Source organism: Delphinapterus leucas, chromosome 1 (genome assembly GCF_059928025.1).
Source record: "Delphinapterus leucas isolate spDelLeu-1000000601 "Yukka" chromosome 1, BTC_Dleu_Yukka2, whole genome shotgun sequence".
NCBI classification, from domain to species: Eukaryota; Metazoa; Chordata; class Mammalia; order Artiodactyla; family Monodontidae; genus Delphinapterus; species Delphinapterus leucas.
Window position 1 is genome coordinate 146184688 of NC_143129.1, and position 16468 is coordinate 146201155.

At 58.1% G+C, this 16468-nt stretch overlaps 1 protein-coding gene across 1 annotated transcript; it reads right to left on the reverse strand.

Moving 5' to 3' along the window:
- Window positions 1-509: 509 nt before the first annotated feature.
- PODN (podocan) lies at window positions 510-13079 on the reverse strand. The gene is made up of 9 exons (XM_022575712.3): window positions 12735-13079; window positions 11259-11352; window positions 9836-9900; window positions 8099-8208; window positions 6801-6957; window positions 6381-6496; window positions 5166-5823; window positions 1960-2108; window positions 510-844 (listed from the first exon to the last, which is right to left on the reverse strand). Exons 1-9 carry the CDS (start codon window positions 13044-13046, stop codon window positions 682-684), a joined length of 1824 nt encoding a protein of 607 aa, XP_022431420.1. The 5' UTR covers window positions 13047-13079; the 3' UTR covers window positions 510-681.
- Window positions 13080-16468: the final 3389 nt, after the last annotated feature.

The following is a 16468-nucleotide window of genomic DNA, read 5'->3' on the forward strand; positions in this document are numbered from 1 at the left end:
GCAAGCTCCCCCAGCCTCCTGTGGCTTCAGTGACTGTTTCAAGGCTGACGATGCCTGGACCCCCATCTCCAGCCCAGACCTCACTCCTGAGCCCCAGACCCACATATCCAGCCCACCCTGGGCAGCCCCTCCAGCGCCCTCCAAACTCATCACTCCCCCCTCCAAACCTGCTCCTCCCAGTACTATCGTCCACCTGGAATTCCAAGCTAGAACTGGTATCTTGTCTTCTCCCTCACCCCATGTCCAGCAGGACTACTTGGGCTCCTCAAGTGTGCACCCCCAGACTCTTTTCAGGCCCAGCTGCTTGTCTGCATCCTTACCGTCCGCCCCCAGCATCTCTGGCTTGGAACCAGCAGTAGCCTCCTCCCGGGGCCCCACATTCATTCCCTGCCCCCACCATCCCAGCCCCTGTGCGAGTCCCATCAGGGATGCATCACCCTGCATGGGGGCCCCCGGCTCCGGCCGGCCTCCCACAGGTGCACTGTCATACCCGACCTCTCACTCAGGGCCTGAGCATACCAAGTGCTCTAACAGATTTGCAAAATGAATGATGAAACAGGGGACAGAGGGTGAGGAAAGGACAGAAAGACCTAGACTGGGGTCAGGGCAAGGAATCTGGTGAAGCAGGTTAGCACACCCCGCACGGACCACCTACCTATGTCAGGTGTGGTTACCCTGTCACTACCACCTTTCCTTGTCCTCCTCCTGCTCTTCCTCTTCCAACCGGCCCCGGTCCTTGGAAACATCACCATACTCATGGTTGCCTTCTATGTCCAAGACCTGCAGGTGCTTCAGCCTCCGGAAGGCACTTTCCACCACAGAGCCCACGGCCAGCTTGTTAAACCTGTGCAGGCCACCCACGTGGGGTCAGCGCCGGGGCCTGACCGTGCCCACACCGACCCAGCCCAGAAGTGGAGCGCAGGGGACGGGCCCTCCGGGAAGACGCGCGGCAAACACAAAAGGAGGCGGCTCAGGAGCGCAGGTGACACGGGGAGCTCAAGCTCTTCGGTGTGGCTGCTGCTGGGGGGTAGGGGTGACCCAGTGCAGCGGAGGGAAGGCCTCCTGCATATGTGCTCTCACTATGACTTGGGGGGGCAGACACAGACACCTCCTCCCTGCCTGCCCTTTGGCATTAACCTCTAGGCCTAAGGCTCCTGCACTGCCAGCCTGGAGTCGCCTTGCCAGGTGTGGAGGGGCACACAGACAAGGCCAGGGCCAAGCTGGGCCAGGGACACACTTAGGTTTGGGAAGGGGGAGGCTGGGCTCTGATCTCAGGCCCCCTCAACTCTCTGCACCTCGGTCTCCTGCAGGAGGCGAGAGGCACAGGTCACACCACCCCGATGTCACCCAGCCTGGCCTTCTGGGTCACAAAGCCCCCGGCAGTGCACATACTGCCTTACTCTGATCTGTCTCCTCTCTGACTTGGGGGATGGGGATGGTGGGAAAAACCACCCTGGCTCTGCTGTATGGAAGCTCCTTGCGTAGCTGGGTCCCCTGAATCATCTGAAACCCCCAGAACCCCAGTGAGGACCTGAACATCTGCTGTCCTGGATCTGAGGCCCAGGCCCAGCCTGGCCAGCTGTGGACACAGTGGTCACCTGTGCTCTCTGGGCCTCAGCCTTCCCAGCTGTAAACTGGGAAGATGCTTTCTGTGGTCCCCTCCTGCCACAGGAACATCAATAACACCCACATGCTCTGCTTTTTAAATCTTCCAAAGCCCTCTCACAAACCCATGAACCTCACCAGGCCTGGCCAGGACTGTCCCCACCCTTGAGCGCCAAGGAAACAGGGGCTCAGTGGGGTTCTGTGATGTGCCCAGGGTCACACAGCTGGTCAGCAGGAAAGCTAGGCTTCAAATACTGACCTCTACCTGCAAGTGGTTCCCATGTGACCTGACTACCCTGCTGGAGCCGGGCCAGTCCCCAGAGGGGCACGTGCAGGGCCCAGAGGACCTCCTACCTGAGAAAGATCCCTTTGAGGTTGGGTGTGGAGTCAAAGGCATTGGCGGGCACAGTACTAATCTTGTTGTTCTGCAGGTACAGGTACTCGAGCGACTCGGGGAGCCTCTCGGGGATATCCGTGAGCTGATTCCCGGCGATGTCGAGCAGCTGCAGGGGTGACCAGGGGAGCCAAAGCACTGAACAGCATGCCACGCTCCCACCAACCCCAGAGCCTATCTAAATCTCATAACCCTGTGAGGTGGGGTCTATAATTATCCCCATTTCCAGATGGGGAAACAGAGGCTTAGAGAGGTTCAGAGATCTATCCCAGGCCATACAGCCTGTACGGGCCGGAGGCCGGTGCACCTGACTCCGAACCCTTGTCCTAATTGATATACATCCTACTCCACTCCTTCTGCCTTCCCACAGGAATTCACGGCCAAGATGTCTAGGTGTCAAAGTCCTCCCTCCTTAACACACCTGTCACCACCATCAGACTAAAGACCCCAGAAGGGCAAGGGCTAGGGGTCCTCCAGTCTTTAAATCTCACCTCAGGGGTGTCAGATGAGGGTGGAGATGGGGCTGCTCATTCGTGGGTCTCAGGGCCATGTGGACAGGGGCCAGGGGCAAGGGTTCAAAGCCCACAGTGACTCTGGCATGGCAGCCAGGCCCCAGGCTGGTCAGTCTCAGAGTCACCACAGGCCTAGAGTCCAGGAAGCAGGTGGCCAGGAAAATGGGGTAGTTTTCCCAGGGAGAAGGACGCACCTGCAGCAGGCAGGAGACCCGGACGTGCCCGGGCCCGACTCACTGCCTGCCCCTTGGGCTGTCAGCACCCTTGCCCCGACACACACCTGTGCAGCCACAGGTGGGCTTCCACCATCTCTAAGCTCCCTCCTCACCCTGACGGGCTGGGGCTCAGGGCCAGGGGGGAGCACTCGCTTCAGTCACCTGAGGGAGCCTCCCTGTCACCTCCCCTACCCAGCAGGGCTCCCTGCTCCCCACTGGGTTCCTTCCACATGGTTCCAGCACTTCCTCATTCATTCCAAACATCCTCAGTGCCTGCCCATGGGCACTGGGGGCATGGAATCCACTGAGACGCTGCCTCCGTGCTCAGGAAGCTGGCAGGGGAGACGGACACAACAATCTGACAATAGCAGCAGTGGAACTGGGCTGTGATGGGGGAGCCTGGGGGAGGGGCCCGATTCGGCCTCGGGTCGAGGGAATAGACGGTAGCCAGCGCAGGTGGGGGCTCTGAAGCAACAAGAGCAGCTGCTTGTAGAAAGATCCAACAGTGAGAGGAAGAACCCCCTCCACCAGACACCCCATCCCCGACTGGACTCACCCGGGCAGGCATCTAACCTGCCCATCACTGGTGGCTTCCTGGAGGAGGTGACACTTTAGTTGAGTCCTAGGTATATTATAAGCTCTAGGAGGGTAGTGACCCTGGGTCTGTTTTATTTCCCTCTGGGTCCTCAGTTCTAGAGCTGTGTCTGCACATGGTGAGGCTCGGTACAGGCTTGTGGAATGAATGAATGAGTAGGTGCCACCAGTGTGGAGAAGGTGCTTCCAGCAGAGGGGACAGTATGAACAAAGCCCAGTGCACCTGGGAAACTGAGATGCTAGGCTGGGAGCAGGGGCAGACTAGGCCTTTAAGGCTGTGGCAAGGGTGCTGGTCTGGGTTCTAAAGGCAGCGGGGAGACACAGAAGGGTCCTGGGTGGGAGTGTAAGGTGAGCACGTTTTTTTCAAGATACACTCTGACTGCATGTGGAATCTAGGAGTGGAGCGCTCCTAGGAAGCTGGGGTCAGGAAAGAAATGGGGAAGGCTTGACTTAGCGGTATGAGCAGTAGGGATGGAGAGAAGTGGAGAGATGGGGAGATGTGATGGTAGAGTTGGCAGGGTTTAGTGACAATGGGTGTTGGAGGGCAGACAGCGTGCAAAGGGGGTGTCAGGGCAGCATCCACGTTTCCCGTGGACACCTGGGTGGATGTTGCCCCCTTCAGCGAGTTAGAAAATGCAGCAGAAGGAGCAGGTGTGGAAGAGAGGATAATGGGGTTTGGGCCCCTTAAGAATACCCAAGAGAGACCGGCACAGGTGGTTGGATCCTGGTGTCTGGCACTCGGCCGGGCTGTCTGGGTTGGGAGAGACCCCAGCTGCTCCTGCAGGGCCAGCTGCCAACCCCCAACTCCACCCTCAGGGCTCTGCCCCACCTCCCAGCCTCCCACTCTCGGGGCCTCTCCCCTGTACTCCCCTCCGACATCCCCACCCTGACAGCTCCCCACACAAGCATGTACTATGCACCTATCACAACGAGGGCCCTGGTCCAGCAGGAAACACAACAGACTAAAGTGCCCGCCCCTTGTTCTAGCAGGAAGAGCAGACAACAAACAAGCAAACAGATGATCTGTTGTCGGAAGGGATGAGGGTTATGAAGAAAATCAAAGCAGAGGAAGGTGGCAGGCGGTGAAGGAAGACCTCCCAAGGAGCTGATATCTGAGCAGAGCCCTGAGGAAAAGGGAAGAGAAGGCCTGAGGACATCTGGGAGGGAGGGGCCTGGTAAGGCAGCAGAGCCTCCCAGGTTTCTCTAATCAAGTTCCCTTTCCGCCCCTCACTGGGTCGGCAGGTTTCACTTGTAACCAAGGAGGCTCAGTCCACATGGCTAGATAGCCCTCCTGTCTCAGACTCTGGCCACGAGAGCCACACTCACTGACCAGTCCCAGAAGCCTCAAGTACACCCCCCCAGACTCTGCAGAATGGTGAGGTCAGCACCCTTCACAGGCCTGCCGTCCTCCCCTGCCCCAAGCCCAGCCTTCTCCAGGCACCTATCCTTTGCCCACAGGGAGGTGAGCTCCACTCTCCCATGCCACCTGAACTGTCCCTGCCCCCCAGTCTTCCTGAATAATGTCCAGTGCCCCCCGCACCTGCAGCCATGACCTCCCCTTATCCCCACAGGGCTCCTCAAGCTTGTCCCTGCAGGTGGTGAGCTCTGCCTAGCCATGTCCGCTGAGCTCTGCCCTGCGCTCCTGTACCGCGAGCCCGCCATACCCTGGGTATGGCCCAGACCCCCTACCCTAAGGCCCAGACTGCCCAGCGGGTACCTTCCTCACGCCCCAGCCCTCCCGCCCACCCCTCACTCGGGCCCAGCAGATGGGTGGGCTCAGAGCAGCCAGACCAGTAGCCCTCCACATGGGCACGGCCCTGCCCCCGCCTCGCCCCGCCCCCTCACCTGCAGACCAGCGAGGTCGGCCCAGGCACGGGGGGCCAGGGCCCGGCTGCGCAGCCGGTTGCCCGTGAGGTAGAGCTCCCGCAGCTGGGCCATGCCGGCCAGCGCCCCGCGCGCCAGGGCGGCCAGCTCATTGCGCTTGATCTTCAGCACGTGCACGTTGCGCGGCAGCCCGGGCGGCAGCGTGCGCAGCCGGTTGCCTGACAGGTCCAGGGAGCGCAGCAGGCGCAGCTTGCGGAAGGCATCGCGGTGCACCTGCGGGCTGGTGATGCGGTTGTAGCTGAGGTTGAGCTCCTCCAGGAAGTAGGTGGCGGCAAAGTCGTCGCGGCCGATGCCGGTGATCTGGTTGTGCAGGATCATGAGGGTGCGCACGCGGCGGGGCAGGCCGCTGGGCACGCGCTCCAGCGCGTTGTTGTACAGGTGCACCGTGTGCAGCCGTTTGAGGCCCTGGAAGGCCCGCGGGTGGATGCCCTGCGCGCGCAGCTGGTTGCTGTGCAGCAGCAGGTACTCGAGGCTGCGGATGGGGGTCAGCACATCTGCGTCCACGCTCCGGATGGCGTTCTTCTCCAGGTGCAGCAGCACCAGGCTGCGCGGCAGCCCTGCCGGGACCCGCGACAGGTTGTTGCTGGACAGATCCAGGTACTCCAGGCTGGAGAGCTTCCTGGAGGGAGGCGGGGGATCAGGCCAGTGGGCAGGAGCCCACATGGCACTTGTTTCCAACATTATTCCCAAGGGAGGTGGCGGGGGACCTGCCTCTAACCCATCCCAGCTCCGCCGCTAGCTGACTGGGGGACCTCAATCGTCTCCAAGGCTCTCACTGGTTTGATTCCGTGATATATTGGTATAGGAAGGATCCAGCATGGTTTCTGACACATAAGAGTTTATTTGAAAACTAATTGTTTTACTAACGCCTTTTGTCCTTTTAGGCTACCCGGGCCCTAAAAACTGAAAATAGATTTGCCTTCAACAAGAATGTCTGAGTTTCTATTTTGTACGAAGAAGATAGCCTCTGCAAACACTTCCTTGCCTTACTAGAATTTTGGCAGGCCTTACATACCATTATTCTTGGGGACAGAAATGTCAGTAAAGGCAAAAGTCTCCAAGTTCCTTCTCTGTGGAAACCGGCCAGGGGCAGGTGGGCAAGGGCCCGGCCATGTGAGCCCTGGGAAGGGCTTCCTGGGTGCCGAGCTCACACTGAGGGCCCAGCTAGGGGCTCACCAGAAGGTCTCGTTGTCCAGGCCCTCATCAGTCAGGTGGTTGTTCTGCAGGTACAGCTCACGCAGGTTGCTCAGCTCACTGAAGGCCCCTGGTGGGATCTTCTCCAGCCTGTTGTTCTGAGAGGTGGGACGGTAGGGAGGGGAGCATAAGGGACGGCCAAGGGGCAAGGGCAGAGCCTTGGGATGAGGTGTGGAGCGGGGTCTGGCGGAGCCACGGAGAGGGGCCCAGGCCTAAAGCACTCCATGTGGGGCTGACAGCCAGGCGCCCGGGCTTCTGCTTGATTCTGCTCTGCAGACGCTGTGCCCGCCGGCACGCGCTCAAGGCCCCACGGCCTTACCGCTGTGCCCATGTGGGACTGGGCTCCTCCCCTGCTGTGGGTCCCTGCTCTGGCAGTGCTCCTCCCTGCCCTCTCCCTCCCACCTTGAGGTGCAGCTTGTAGAGGGCAGGTGGCAGGTGCTTGGGCACGTGGCGCAGGAAGTTGCTGGACAGGATGAGGATCTCCACGTTGCTGGAGCCATTGAACATGTTGTCCGGCAGCCCAGCGTCCGCCAGCTTGTTGTTGTGCAGGTACACAGACCTAGGGCGTGAGGCACAGGTGCTCACCCACCCAGGCCTCCCAGCCCCGGCACCATCTCACCTGGTGAGGCTCCAGACCTTGCTCAGTTTGGGCCTGGGGCCCAGGGCACCCTCCTCCCATCTCAAGAACCCCAGACCCCACCAAATCCAGTCCCCCCTACATAGCCGAGGGGACCAAGGACCCACCCCACAAGTTAGTGGAAGAAACAGGATTTCCTGACCCCAAGTTCCTGCTCCTCTATATCCTTCAAGGTTCTCAGTTGTACCCCTAGTGTTGCAACCCTGGAGTCCCTGCCTGTCGGCTTTACACAGCTGTCTCTGTGGACTTCCTGAGAACGGTCCTATCCTTATCACCTCTTTGTCCCTTGTGCCCAGCACAGGATCCTGGCTCAGAGGAGGTGACCCCTCAATTCATTCAGCAAATATACAATGAGTGCCTCCAGGTGACAAGACTGTTCTAGATCCTAAAGATATAGCAGTGGACAGAACCAACAAGCCCCTGCCCTCATGGAGCCACCATACTACAAGGAGAGAAGATAAGGAACAAGAGAAATCCACAGGCAATATAGTGCATTCTTGCTGCGTGGCCTCTCTTGGGCCTCAGCCTTTTCATCTGTGGGAAGGGGCCATGCACAGCAACTCTGGCTCCTCCAGGGAATGGAGAGAATCGAGGTGACAGATTCAGGGACAGAGTGGCACCGGAGGTTGTCAGCACCTTCCCTCCCCAACACCACCCTGCACTGCTCACACACCTGTGCTGGGGGGCCTCACTCCTCCCAAAGCAGCTCTCAGCGAGGGATGGCTCTGCCTGTTGAAAGATGCTCCCTTCCCCCGGGGGCTGGGGAAGGAGGGAAACACCCTCACTTGGCTCCCCGCAGTTCCCCAGATATCACCCTCTGTCCTCGCCTCCTGTACTGATTCCTCCTCATCTTTTAGGGGTCAGTCTTCCAGATCCTGTGCCCTTGCAGCCCAGGGCGTCTGTCACCGCAGCCCTGAGCATGGGGCATCATGCCTGCTCTGCACAGCATGCCCCTCCTCCAGGGCCTGTCTGGGCCCCTGGGCCCCACTCAGGGCTGGCAGCCTCTGCCTCAGCTCCTCCCTTTTCTCCAGCCTAAGCCCAGGGCCCCCCTCTGACCTCTGACCTCAAGTTTGGCTTCTGGCCAAAGGTGAGCCCGTAGATCTTGGTGAGATAGTTGGCAGCAAAGTCCACACTGATCAGGGCATTTGGCAGGAACCGGGGTGCCAAGGTCAGCTGGAAAGGGAAGAGTTGGGTACAAGGACCAGTGGCAGGTCAGAGGCTTCCGCTGAGTTACACTACCTGCTGCTCATCTGAGCCCCTTCAATGCGTCTCCTCCCTGCAACCAGAGCCATCTTTCTAAAATCCCCAGTAACACACAATCAGTTCCCCATAGTCCTGAGCTTGGCACTCAAAGCTCTCCAGCCTGTCCCCTGCTCTGCCTGTTCTCCTGGTCTCTCCCCTCATTGCCCCCCCACACTGGCCCTCTGTGCAGCCACAGTGAGCACCCACACTTCCCCAGACCCAGATCATAGTGTCTACCCTTCATTCATTCAATAGTAGTCCCTGAGTCTGCAATATTCCAGGCACAGTTCCAGGCACTGGACATGTCCTAGGGAACAAGATACAGAGATACCTTCTTCCACCTCCACTACCAAAGCTTACATCCTAGTGAATGAACAGGAATAAAAGTATCTGGGAGTGATCACGGCTCTGCAGGGAATTCAAACAGACTGATGACAGAGAACGACTGGGTTGGTTGCTTGGAGAACAGGTAACACTTAAGGCATGACAGCACCCTAAACGCTGTCTGCGGGGAGAGCCCCCACACAGCAGGGGCAGCGAGCAGAGGCCTTGTGTGTGGGGTCTGCCAGGCCTGGGGGTGAAGCGGGGTGTGGCGGGGCCAGTGGGGAGATAAGAGAGGCAGGCGGGCCCAGAGCACACAGATCTGAGGGCCTCGGGGAGACGTGTGGGTTTCTTCCTGGGCCAAGGGTGAAGCCACAGGAGGGTTTTAAGTGGGGAGGGGAGATGGGAAGTAGAAGTGAGGCACGATTTTGTAAAGCCCCTCTGGCTGCTCTGAGGAGAAGGGGCAGCAAACGAGGAGGCAGGGGCTCCACGTCTGTGTCCCGCTGCGGGATGGCGGTCCTGGGCTGGTGGGTGGGGGGAGCTGAGGGCCTGCAGTGGGACCACACGTGCGTGAGCGAAGCACTCCTGGATTTGTGGCTCTGACCAGTGGTGTTGCAGGTAGTTGGAGATGCCCTTTCCAGAGGTGGGGAGACAACGGGAGGACTGGGGTTTGGGGGCTGTGGCAGGAAGCACCAGTTCTACTTCTATTAAACATCTGGGGGAGATGCTGAGGAGGCAGGTGGACCTTTGAGTCTCAAGTGGGAGTAGGGGAAAGGCTGGAGACTGCCTCTGGACGTGGCCATGATGTAGATGGGTGTTACAGAGCAGGGAGGAGAGACAGTCTCCTTGAGTGTTCAGAGAGAGGGGGCCAGGACAGAGCCCTGGGGCAGGCCAAATATCTTGAGGTTGAGTGCCTTTATGTCTTCACTCATGCTGTCCCTTCTACTGTGATGCCCTCCCCCTTGAGGCCTCTGGCTGAAATCCTATTGCCCTTCATGGCCCTTCAAATGCCATCTCCTCCAGGAAGGCCTCCAGCGCTCCCTCCCCATGGGGATGAGCTCTCACCCCTCTACGTCGATGTAGGTCTCAGCCTCTGCCATTATCTGACCGCTCTGAAGCCCTGGGTCTGGGCCATGTCTGAGCAGCAACAGGAACCCAGCAGCCAGCCCAGAAGAGGCCCTGGTGAAAGTTCCCTGAGCTTAGTCCCCGACACCCTGCCCTGCTGCAGGCCCCTCACCTTGTTATTGGCCAGGTACAGGTAATTGAGGTTGATCAGATGCTCAAATGCCTCCTCCGGGAGCCCTTCAAAGGACAGGCATCGGTCAGAGCCCTGGATGAAGGAGATGCTACAGGGGAGCACGTGAGCACTGACCGCCCCCGCACGCACCCCACTTGCCAGGACAGGGAGGTACTCCCTGGGGCAGGTGTGGCTCTGACCCCTTCCCAGCCCCTCCCAACAGGCCTGCCCAGCCCCTTTTCCTTCCCCTGGCTCTCAGGGACCCTGAGACACTTCCCATCTGCTGAGAAGAGCAGATGGGAAGTGTCCACTGAGAAATGACCGATCCTTCACCTACTCAGGGCAGCCTGGGTGGGAATGGGCCCCCGTAAGTTCAGGACACAGGGCAGAGGACATGCCAGGAAGGAGTGCTTCCCTGGGGGCAGCCCCAGAAGGGTCCTCTTCATACCCAGCCCCACAGCAGGGCAGGGCAGGGCTGTGGCCTCTGAGCTTCCACCCCACCTGGCCCTCCCCTGCCCCATCTGGCAGATGCAGTGTCAGAACTGGGCTGCCACTGGGAGCCCGGCCAGGCTGGCCCTTCTCCAGTCCTGAAGTCGGCCTCTGACACTCGGTTCTGGGCTCCCAGACCCTCAGATGCTGGGACTCACCCAAGTATCTAACTAGAGGGAACAGTTACATAAACTGTGCAGCATCCCTCCACAGAATACCCTCTGTAAAGTAATAGCCACGGAGAGTTTTTAGCAACATGAAATTTGTGGCTGAGCTAATTGCTAAATGAAACAAAGCAGTTCTAATAGTTATAATATCCATACTATCAGACCAGCTATGAATTTAAAAACACAAAGAAAAAGGACTGGACTGAATTCTGGTGATGGTTGTACAACATATAAACTTACTAAAACTCATCAAATTGTACATTTAATTCAGGTAAACCTTATGGTATATAAATTATGCTTTTTCTTAAAATGGAAAGAAATATACCAACATGTCAATAGTGGCTAAACTCCAAGTGGCAGAATCATGAGTGGGTTTTTTCTATTCCATTTTATTTTCTATATTTCCAAATTTTCTACTATAATCAGAAACTATTTTCATTGTCAGAAAAATAACTTTTTAAAATTTGAGGACTCTACGCTCTTTGATTCTAAAGGCCTTCTGTGAACTGAAGAGTCTGTGACTCTTCAGGCCCTGGAGTCTGAGTTGCTCTGAAGCCTCTCCCCGGATCGGACCTCTGGGTCTCAGAAACACCCAGTGGCGGCTGTTAGGCAACCAACCACAGGGAGCCCCTGCCGTGGGGACCCAATGCCGGCCCAGCCTAGGCCTGCTCTTTCGCATATGCCAGGGTCTGCAGGGCGGGGCTCTCCCCATGGGCCCCTAGTTCCCTGCCTGGGGTCCTGGTGCCCAGCTCTGGGTGACCCCTCACCTCGGGAAGTCAGGCGGTTGTTCTGGAGGTTCAGAGTCTCCAGCCGATTCAGCCGGGAGAGCTCCCTGGGGTAGATCTTCTCCAGCTGGTTGTTCTGGGGAGTAGGGGGATGGGGGCGGTGAGGAGGCAGCATGAGGGGGTGCTGCCCCATTAGAGGCCTGCACCCACCCTCAGCCAGAGTCCCAGGAGCCAGTCCCTGTGTTGGGCGCTTCCCTTGGGATTCTGCCCCATGGTGGACAAACCCTGGGGACTGGCTCTGAAGCAGGCCCAGATGTGGGCATTGCAGGCTCAGCAGTAACAACAGAGGTGTGGGTCCCCCTTCTAGGAGTCCCACGCACACGCACACGGGCATCCACAGGCAGTTCAAACTTGGAATGTGGTCTACCCTGCACACCTGCTCGCTGCATGCTCCCACTTAGTGACAGGTGTCCCAGCCCATTCTCCCCTCCCCCAAGCCAGAAACCACTTTTAGTTCCCTTTCTACGCCCTGTAGACCCCTACTTCCCTTGAGATGCTTTAAAACCTGGGTCAGGTACCACCTCCTCCAGAAGCCTTCCTGGGTTGGATCAGGGGGCTGGATTAGGAGCTGCCCTGGCCTCACAGCACTAGTCCTTCTATCTCTATTTGTTATCTCTACCTGTTTAGGTCTCTGCCTCCCTCACAGACTGTGAGAGCCTCAAGGGCAGAGCATGTCCGAGACCTCCCTACATGCCCAGCACCCCACATAGGAGCAGAAGCATACAGCAGGTACACAGGAGCTATTCGATGAATGAAGCAACAAGAAGTGCTGCCCTCAGCTCGTCCCTTTCCCTCACAGGCTACCCCAGTCTTGGGCTCCCACCACTGGCCAGCCCAGAACCCACAGGGCTACGTGACCGTGGGCCGGTCACTTTCCTTCACTGGGCCTGGTCTCCTCTGGAAATGGGTGCGACAGACCCTCCCTCTCCCCCAGGGCTGCTGGGCTGCACGAGGGTGTCATGGGTGCACCAGCGCTACCAGAGTCCCCGTCTGGAATGCCGTGTCCCACTTCCTGAGGTTCTAAAATCTAGCCTGTGCCCCAGCTGGGGAGAGCACTCTGTACCCTGAGCCCCCAGGGCGCCCCAGGGGGGTCTGCTTTGCTCTCACTTTCCTGGCCTGTAATGGAGTCTGAGGTGCCGTGTCTGTCCAGAGGGTCAGCTGCCGGGCAGGTCTGTGTCTGTTCTCAGGGCCTGACTCTGCTGACAGGGCCTCAGCCCAGACTCCTCCCGTGGGACAAAGCAGGTCATGAGGTCACTGTGCTCTGTGCCTGGGACGCGGGCCGGGGGGTAGGGGGGCACGGCCCGTGGTGGAACCAGCCTCCTCGAGTCTGACCTGCCCTGCGTCGGGGGGATGGGGAGCCCCGGGCAAGAGCCGGGGCTGCGGCGCGGGTGGTTCTGGGGCGGGGGTCACCGTGTGGGGGGCGGGCCCTGGTGACCGCTGGCGCGGCGCCGGCCTCACCTGCAGGGACAGGTGGTTGGTGTGCTCAGGCAGGTCCCCCGGGAACTCGCGCAGGTCGATGCCGCCGCAGTCCACGACCCCCTCCTGGGAGCAGGCACAGTCTCGGGGGCAGTCTATGGTGGGCGGGCCGCGCCCCGGCTCCTCAGGGCTCAGGACCAGCACCGGCTCCTCCTCCACGAATTCATTCTCTTCAGGGCTCAGGCTGTGGGCTCCACTTCGGCCAAACACAGGGGCCCTCACGGCGAGCCCCGGTCCCAGCTGCAGCTGCAGCGGCAACAGCAGCAGGAGCAGCAGCGCCCCGCTCCGGGCCATGGTGCCTGCGGGAGGGGACCAGGGCCCACGAAAGTCATAATGGGGCCCTCCAGGCCACAAGGCAGAGCCCACTCTGGACCCTGTCCTCAGCATGCATCGGACCTGCTGGCTGCCGCCCTCCCCTCCCACCCACCCCCTCAGGGCTGCCCTCTGGAGGGGTCGGGGTGAAGTGAAGCCCTGTCCTTAGGCAGGTCTGCAAAGCCTCCCACAACCCTCACCGGGCCTGGCCTCACAGAATCTGTACCCCCATTTCACAGAAAGGAAAGCTGAGGCCCAGGAAGAACTGTGACTTGCAGGGCTTGGCCTGAACTTTGCTGAGCTCTCGCTGCCCTGGCACAGGCAGTGCTGAGGCCCTGTCCCTCCTCCAGCAGCCACAGGCCATGGTGGGCCAGCACCAGCAGGGTGTGTCCCAGCTCCTCAGCTTGCCATTCTAGGACCTTCAGGACATGACCCTGCCTCTCTTCCAATTCCCCCCCTCACCTGCCCCGCTTACACAGGTCTGTTTAGTAATAGTAGCTCCTCCCTCTAGGCCTTTGCATGTGCGTTCCTTCTGCCTAGAAAACCCTCCCCCTCTCCTGTGCAATCAGCAACTTCTCCAAGAACCAACTCCAGTGTTAGATCCCCTGAGATAACTCTGAGATGTCCCAGGGCTCTGCATCACTTTGTTGCCCCAGGGCTTTGCATGAGTTCGGTTGGGTTTTGAATATGTGATGTTGTCTTTCTCCCACACAGGGCTGTGAGCCACTCTCTGTCTCTGTGTGCCAGGCACGGAGTAGTCATTAGTGAATGGAGCTGCTGCTGCCCCCAGAGCCCCCCAAGTCCTGTTCCTGCTTACACCCTCAGCTGCCCTCACCAAGGCCAGCTTTGCTCATGTGACCACTGCCACCTGCAAGAGACCACTCCCCAGCATGTTCCCTTGGGACAGCAGGGAGAGGGGGTATAGGGATGGCCTCAGGTCATCGAGGAAGATGCTGGGGTTTCATCCTCCAGGCAGCCATGGCTGTGGCTTGGCTCTGGGCTGGTCCCTGGAGCTCTCTTTACAGGGACTCACTTAGAAAACATGTCTGGGGTGTGGTAAGTTGTAACAGGTGGTAGCTCAGGTACACTGACTCTGGAGTCATACACACCCCAGTTCACGTCCCCCTCTATCACTTAGTGGCTCTGACCTTGCTGAGCCTCAGTTTCCTCATCTTACAATGCAGATAATATATCTAACCTCAGAGCTCCAGGGAGGAGTCAGCAAGATAGCAGATGCAAAGCACCTAGCACCCATTAGGTGATGAGGCGCTGCTATCACAGCTGCAGTGATTATGAACGCAGGTACAAGACAAGCGTCCAGGCCTGGGGGCACCTGCTGCAGTCTGAGCCTCTCTCCCCACCATTAGAGCAGGGATCACAACCCAGAGTGGTTAGAAGGGTCTGACGAGATGCTGGGCCTGGGAGGGTTGGGCACCCTGGGAGCTTGGTGATGATACTGATGCCTGGTTAAGAAAGCAGGCTCTGAGGCCAGAGAGTCGGGGCTTCGAGCTCAGCTCTGGCTCTTATCAGCCGTGTGACTTTGGGCAAGTTTTGCCACCCTCTAAACCTCACCTTCCTCACCCGTCCATTGGGTGGCCCCAGAGCTGTCCTACTGGGGATACTGTGAGGGTCAGTGGGATGCACGTACTGCACACAGTAAGGGCTCAATAGATGTTAGCTCTCTGCTAATTAGCTCTGCCACTAATATCTGATCCATGGGCACTGCTCGCATCCCAACCACACCACTCCCCACTTCAGAACCCCTGCTCCTTCCCTTTCCCATGTGGCTCCTGATGGCGCTTTTCCGGTCCAGTCCCAGGCCCGCCTCCTCCCAGATGTGGCCCTCCTCCTCCTCGCCTCCTGTGAATTCCTGCTGCCCTGTGACTGCTGTGGTAGTTCAGATACTGCTTTGCCTTACTCGTTGGCTCAGCCAGCTCTCGAAGGTGAGGCCCCATCTGCCCCCAGCCCTGTGCTGGGCATGGAAGATACAGGTAAAGTACACAAGGCCCCTGCCCTTTGTTGTCAGGAGGCAGCAGACCCCAGTACAATAACCACTGCCCACCAGACTGGGTGAGCCCTGTAAAAGGGGCCCCAAGGTGCACGAGGCCCCAGAAAGAAAGCTGTGAGGAGAGAGTAGAGGGCTGGCAGCCTGGATTGCTTGACCCTACAGGCAGGTCCAGAAGGCCTAAGCAGACTTGGGCCCCAGCCACTGGCCCAGCAGAGCACCAGGGAGCCCAGCACACACAGCTCCCAGGCTCCATCGGCAGCAGTGAGCGATGCATGCTGCAGCCCGGCCCTGCCTGCCCTACTACACCCCTGCTGCTCCGTGCCCTGACCAAATGCGCCATAAATCCTTGGCCAGTCTACAGACCAGCATTCCCAGGGCACGTTATAACCCCCCAGCTAGGTCAACAGCCTTCAGTCCCTGGCGCCACCAGCGTTAGACCAGAGTCTCCCCACCCTGCCTGCCTGCCTGCCTGCCTGACCCCACTGCAGATCCAGACTCTGGGAGGCGGAGTATGGGCACAGGCCCAGGCCCCAGATTCAATCAGGGCAGGAGGCCAAGGAGGAGGATCCTCCCCACATACCCTGTACACTCACCTTCAGTTTCATATCTGTAAAGATCTCTAAACTGTATCTGCAAAAATATTTAATTTATATTAACATCATGAACCATATTGAAAATGTTATCCTCACCACTTTATAGATGAGGGGCTGAGGCCCAGTGGGATTGGCCAATGTAACACAGCTGTTAAGTGGCAAGGCTGAGCTCCCAGCCTGAGTCTTAACCACAAAGCCATGAGGCCCTTCCCTGGGCCAAGCCCAGCTAGGCACCAAGGACCCAGACAGACGACTCAGGTATGTCTACTATCCTTAAAAAGCTCACACCTGCACTGCTCGATGTGGTGGCCACATGTAGCTACCGAGCACTTGAAATGTGGCTACTCTAAACTGAGAGGTGCTATAAGTATAAAAGGTAGTGTACGTGGATTTCACACACTTAGTACAAAAAAAAGTAAAACATCTCATTAATATTAATGATATCTTATAAAATATCTCATTTATTTTTATAGTGATTACATAATATTTTGGATATTTTGTTAAATCATTAAAGTTTTGCCTGTTTCATTTTACTTTTTTAACGTGGCTTCTAGAAAATTTTACATTACACACTTGTGGCTTGCATTTGTGGTTCACATTATATTTCTAATGGTCAGCGGTGGTCTAGACATTATGTGTAAATTAAGTATTATAATCCCAGTGTCATCAGAGCTGTGATAGAGGGAATCTAGCGTCCATAGGGACCCAGAGAAGGCCTAGGTGTGCCCGATGCCTAAGTCTGCCCGATGCCAAGAAGACTTCCAAGAAAACGTGATGCTTTATTTAGCCACGAAGGATGAATA

What these genes read in the sequence shown, in the direction of transcription:
- PODN (XM_022575712.3), bottom strand. Translation starts at nt 13,046, where the DNA reads ATGGCCCGGAGCGGGGCGCTGCTGCTCCTGCTGCTGTTGCCGCTGCAG. An exon ending in GGCCAGAAGCCAAACTTGAG is followed by an intron (nt 6,958 to 8,098) that starts GTCAGAGGTCAG and finishes CTCACGCCCTAG; the next exon opens with GTCTGTGTACCTGCACAACA. An exon ending in TCTACAAGCTGCACCTCAAG is followed by an intron (nt 6,497 to 6,800) that starts GTGGGAGGGAGA and finishes CCCACCTCTCAG; the next exon opens with AACAACAGGCTGGAGAAGAT.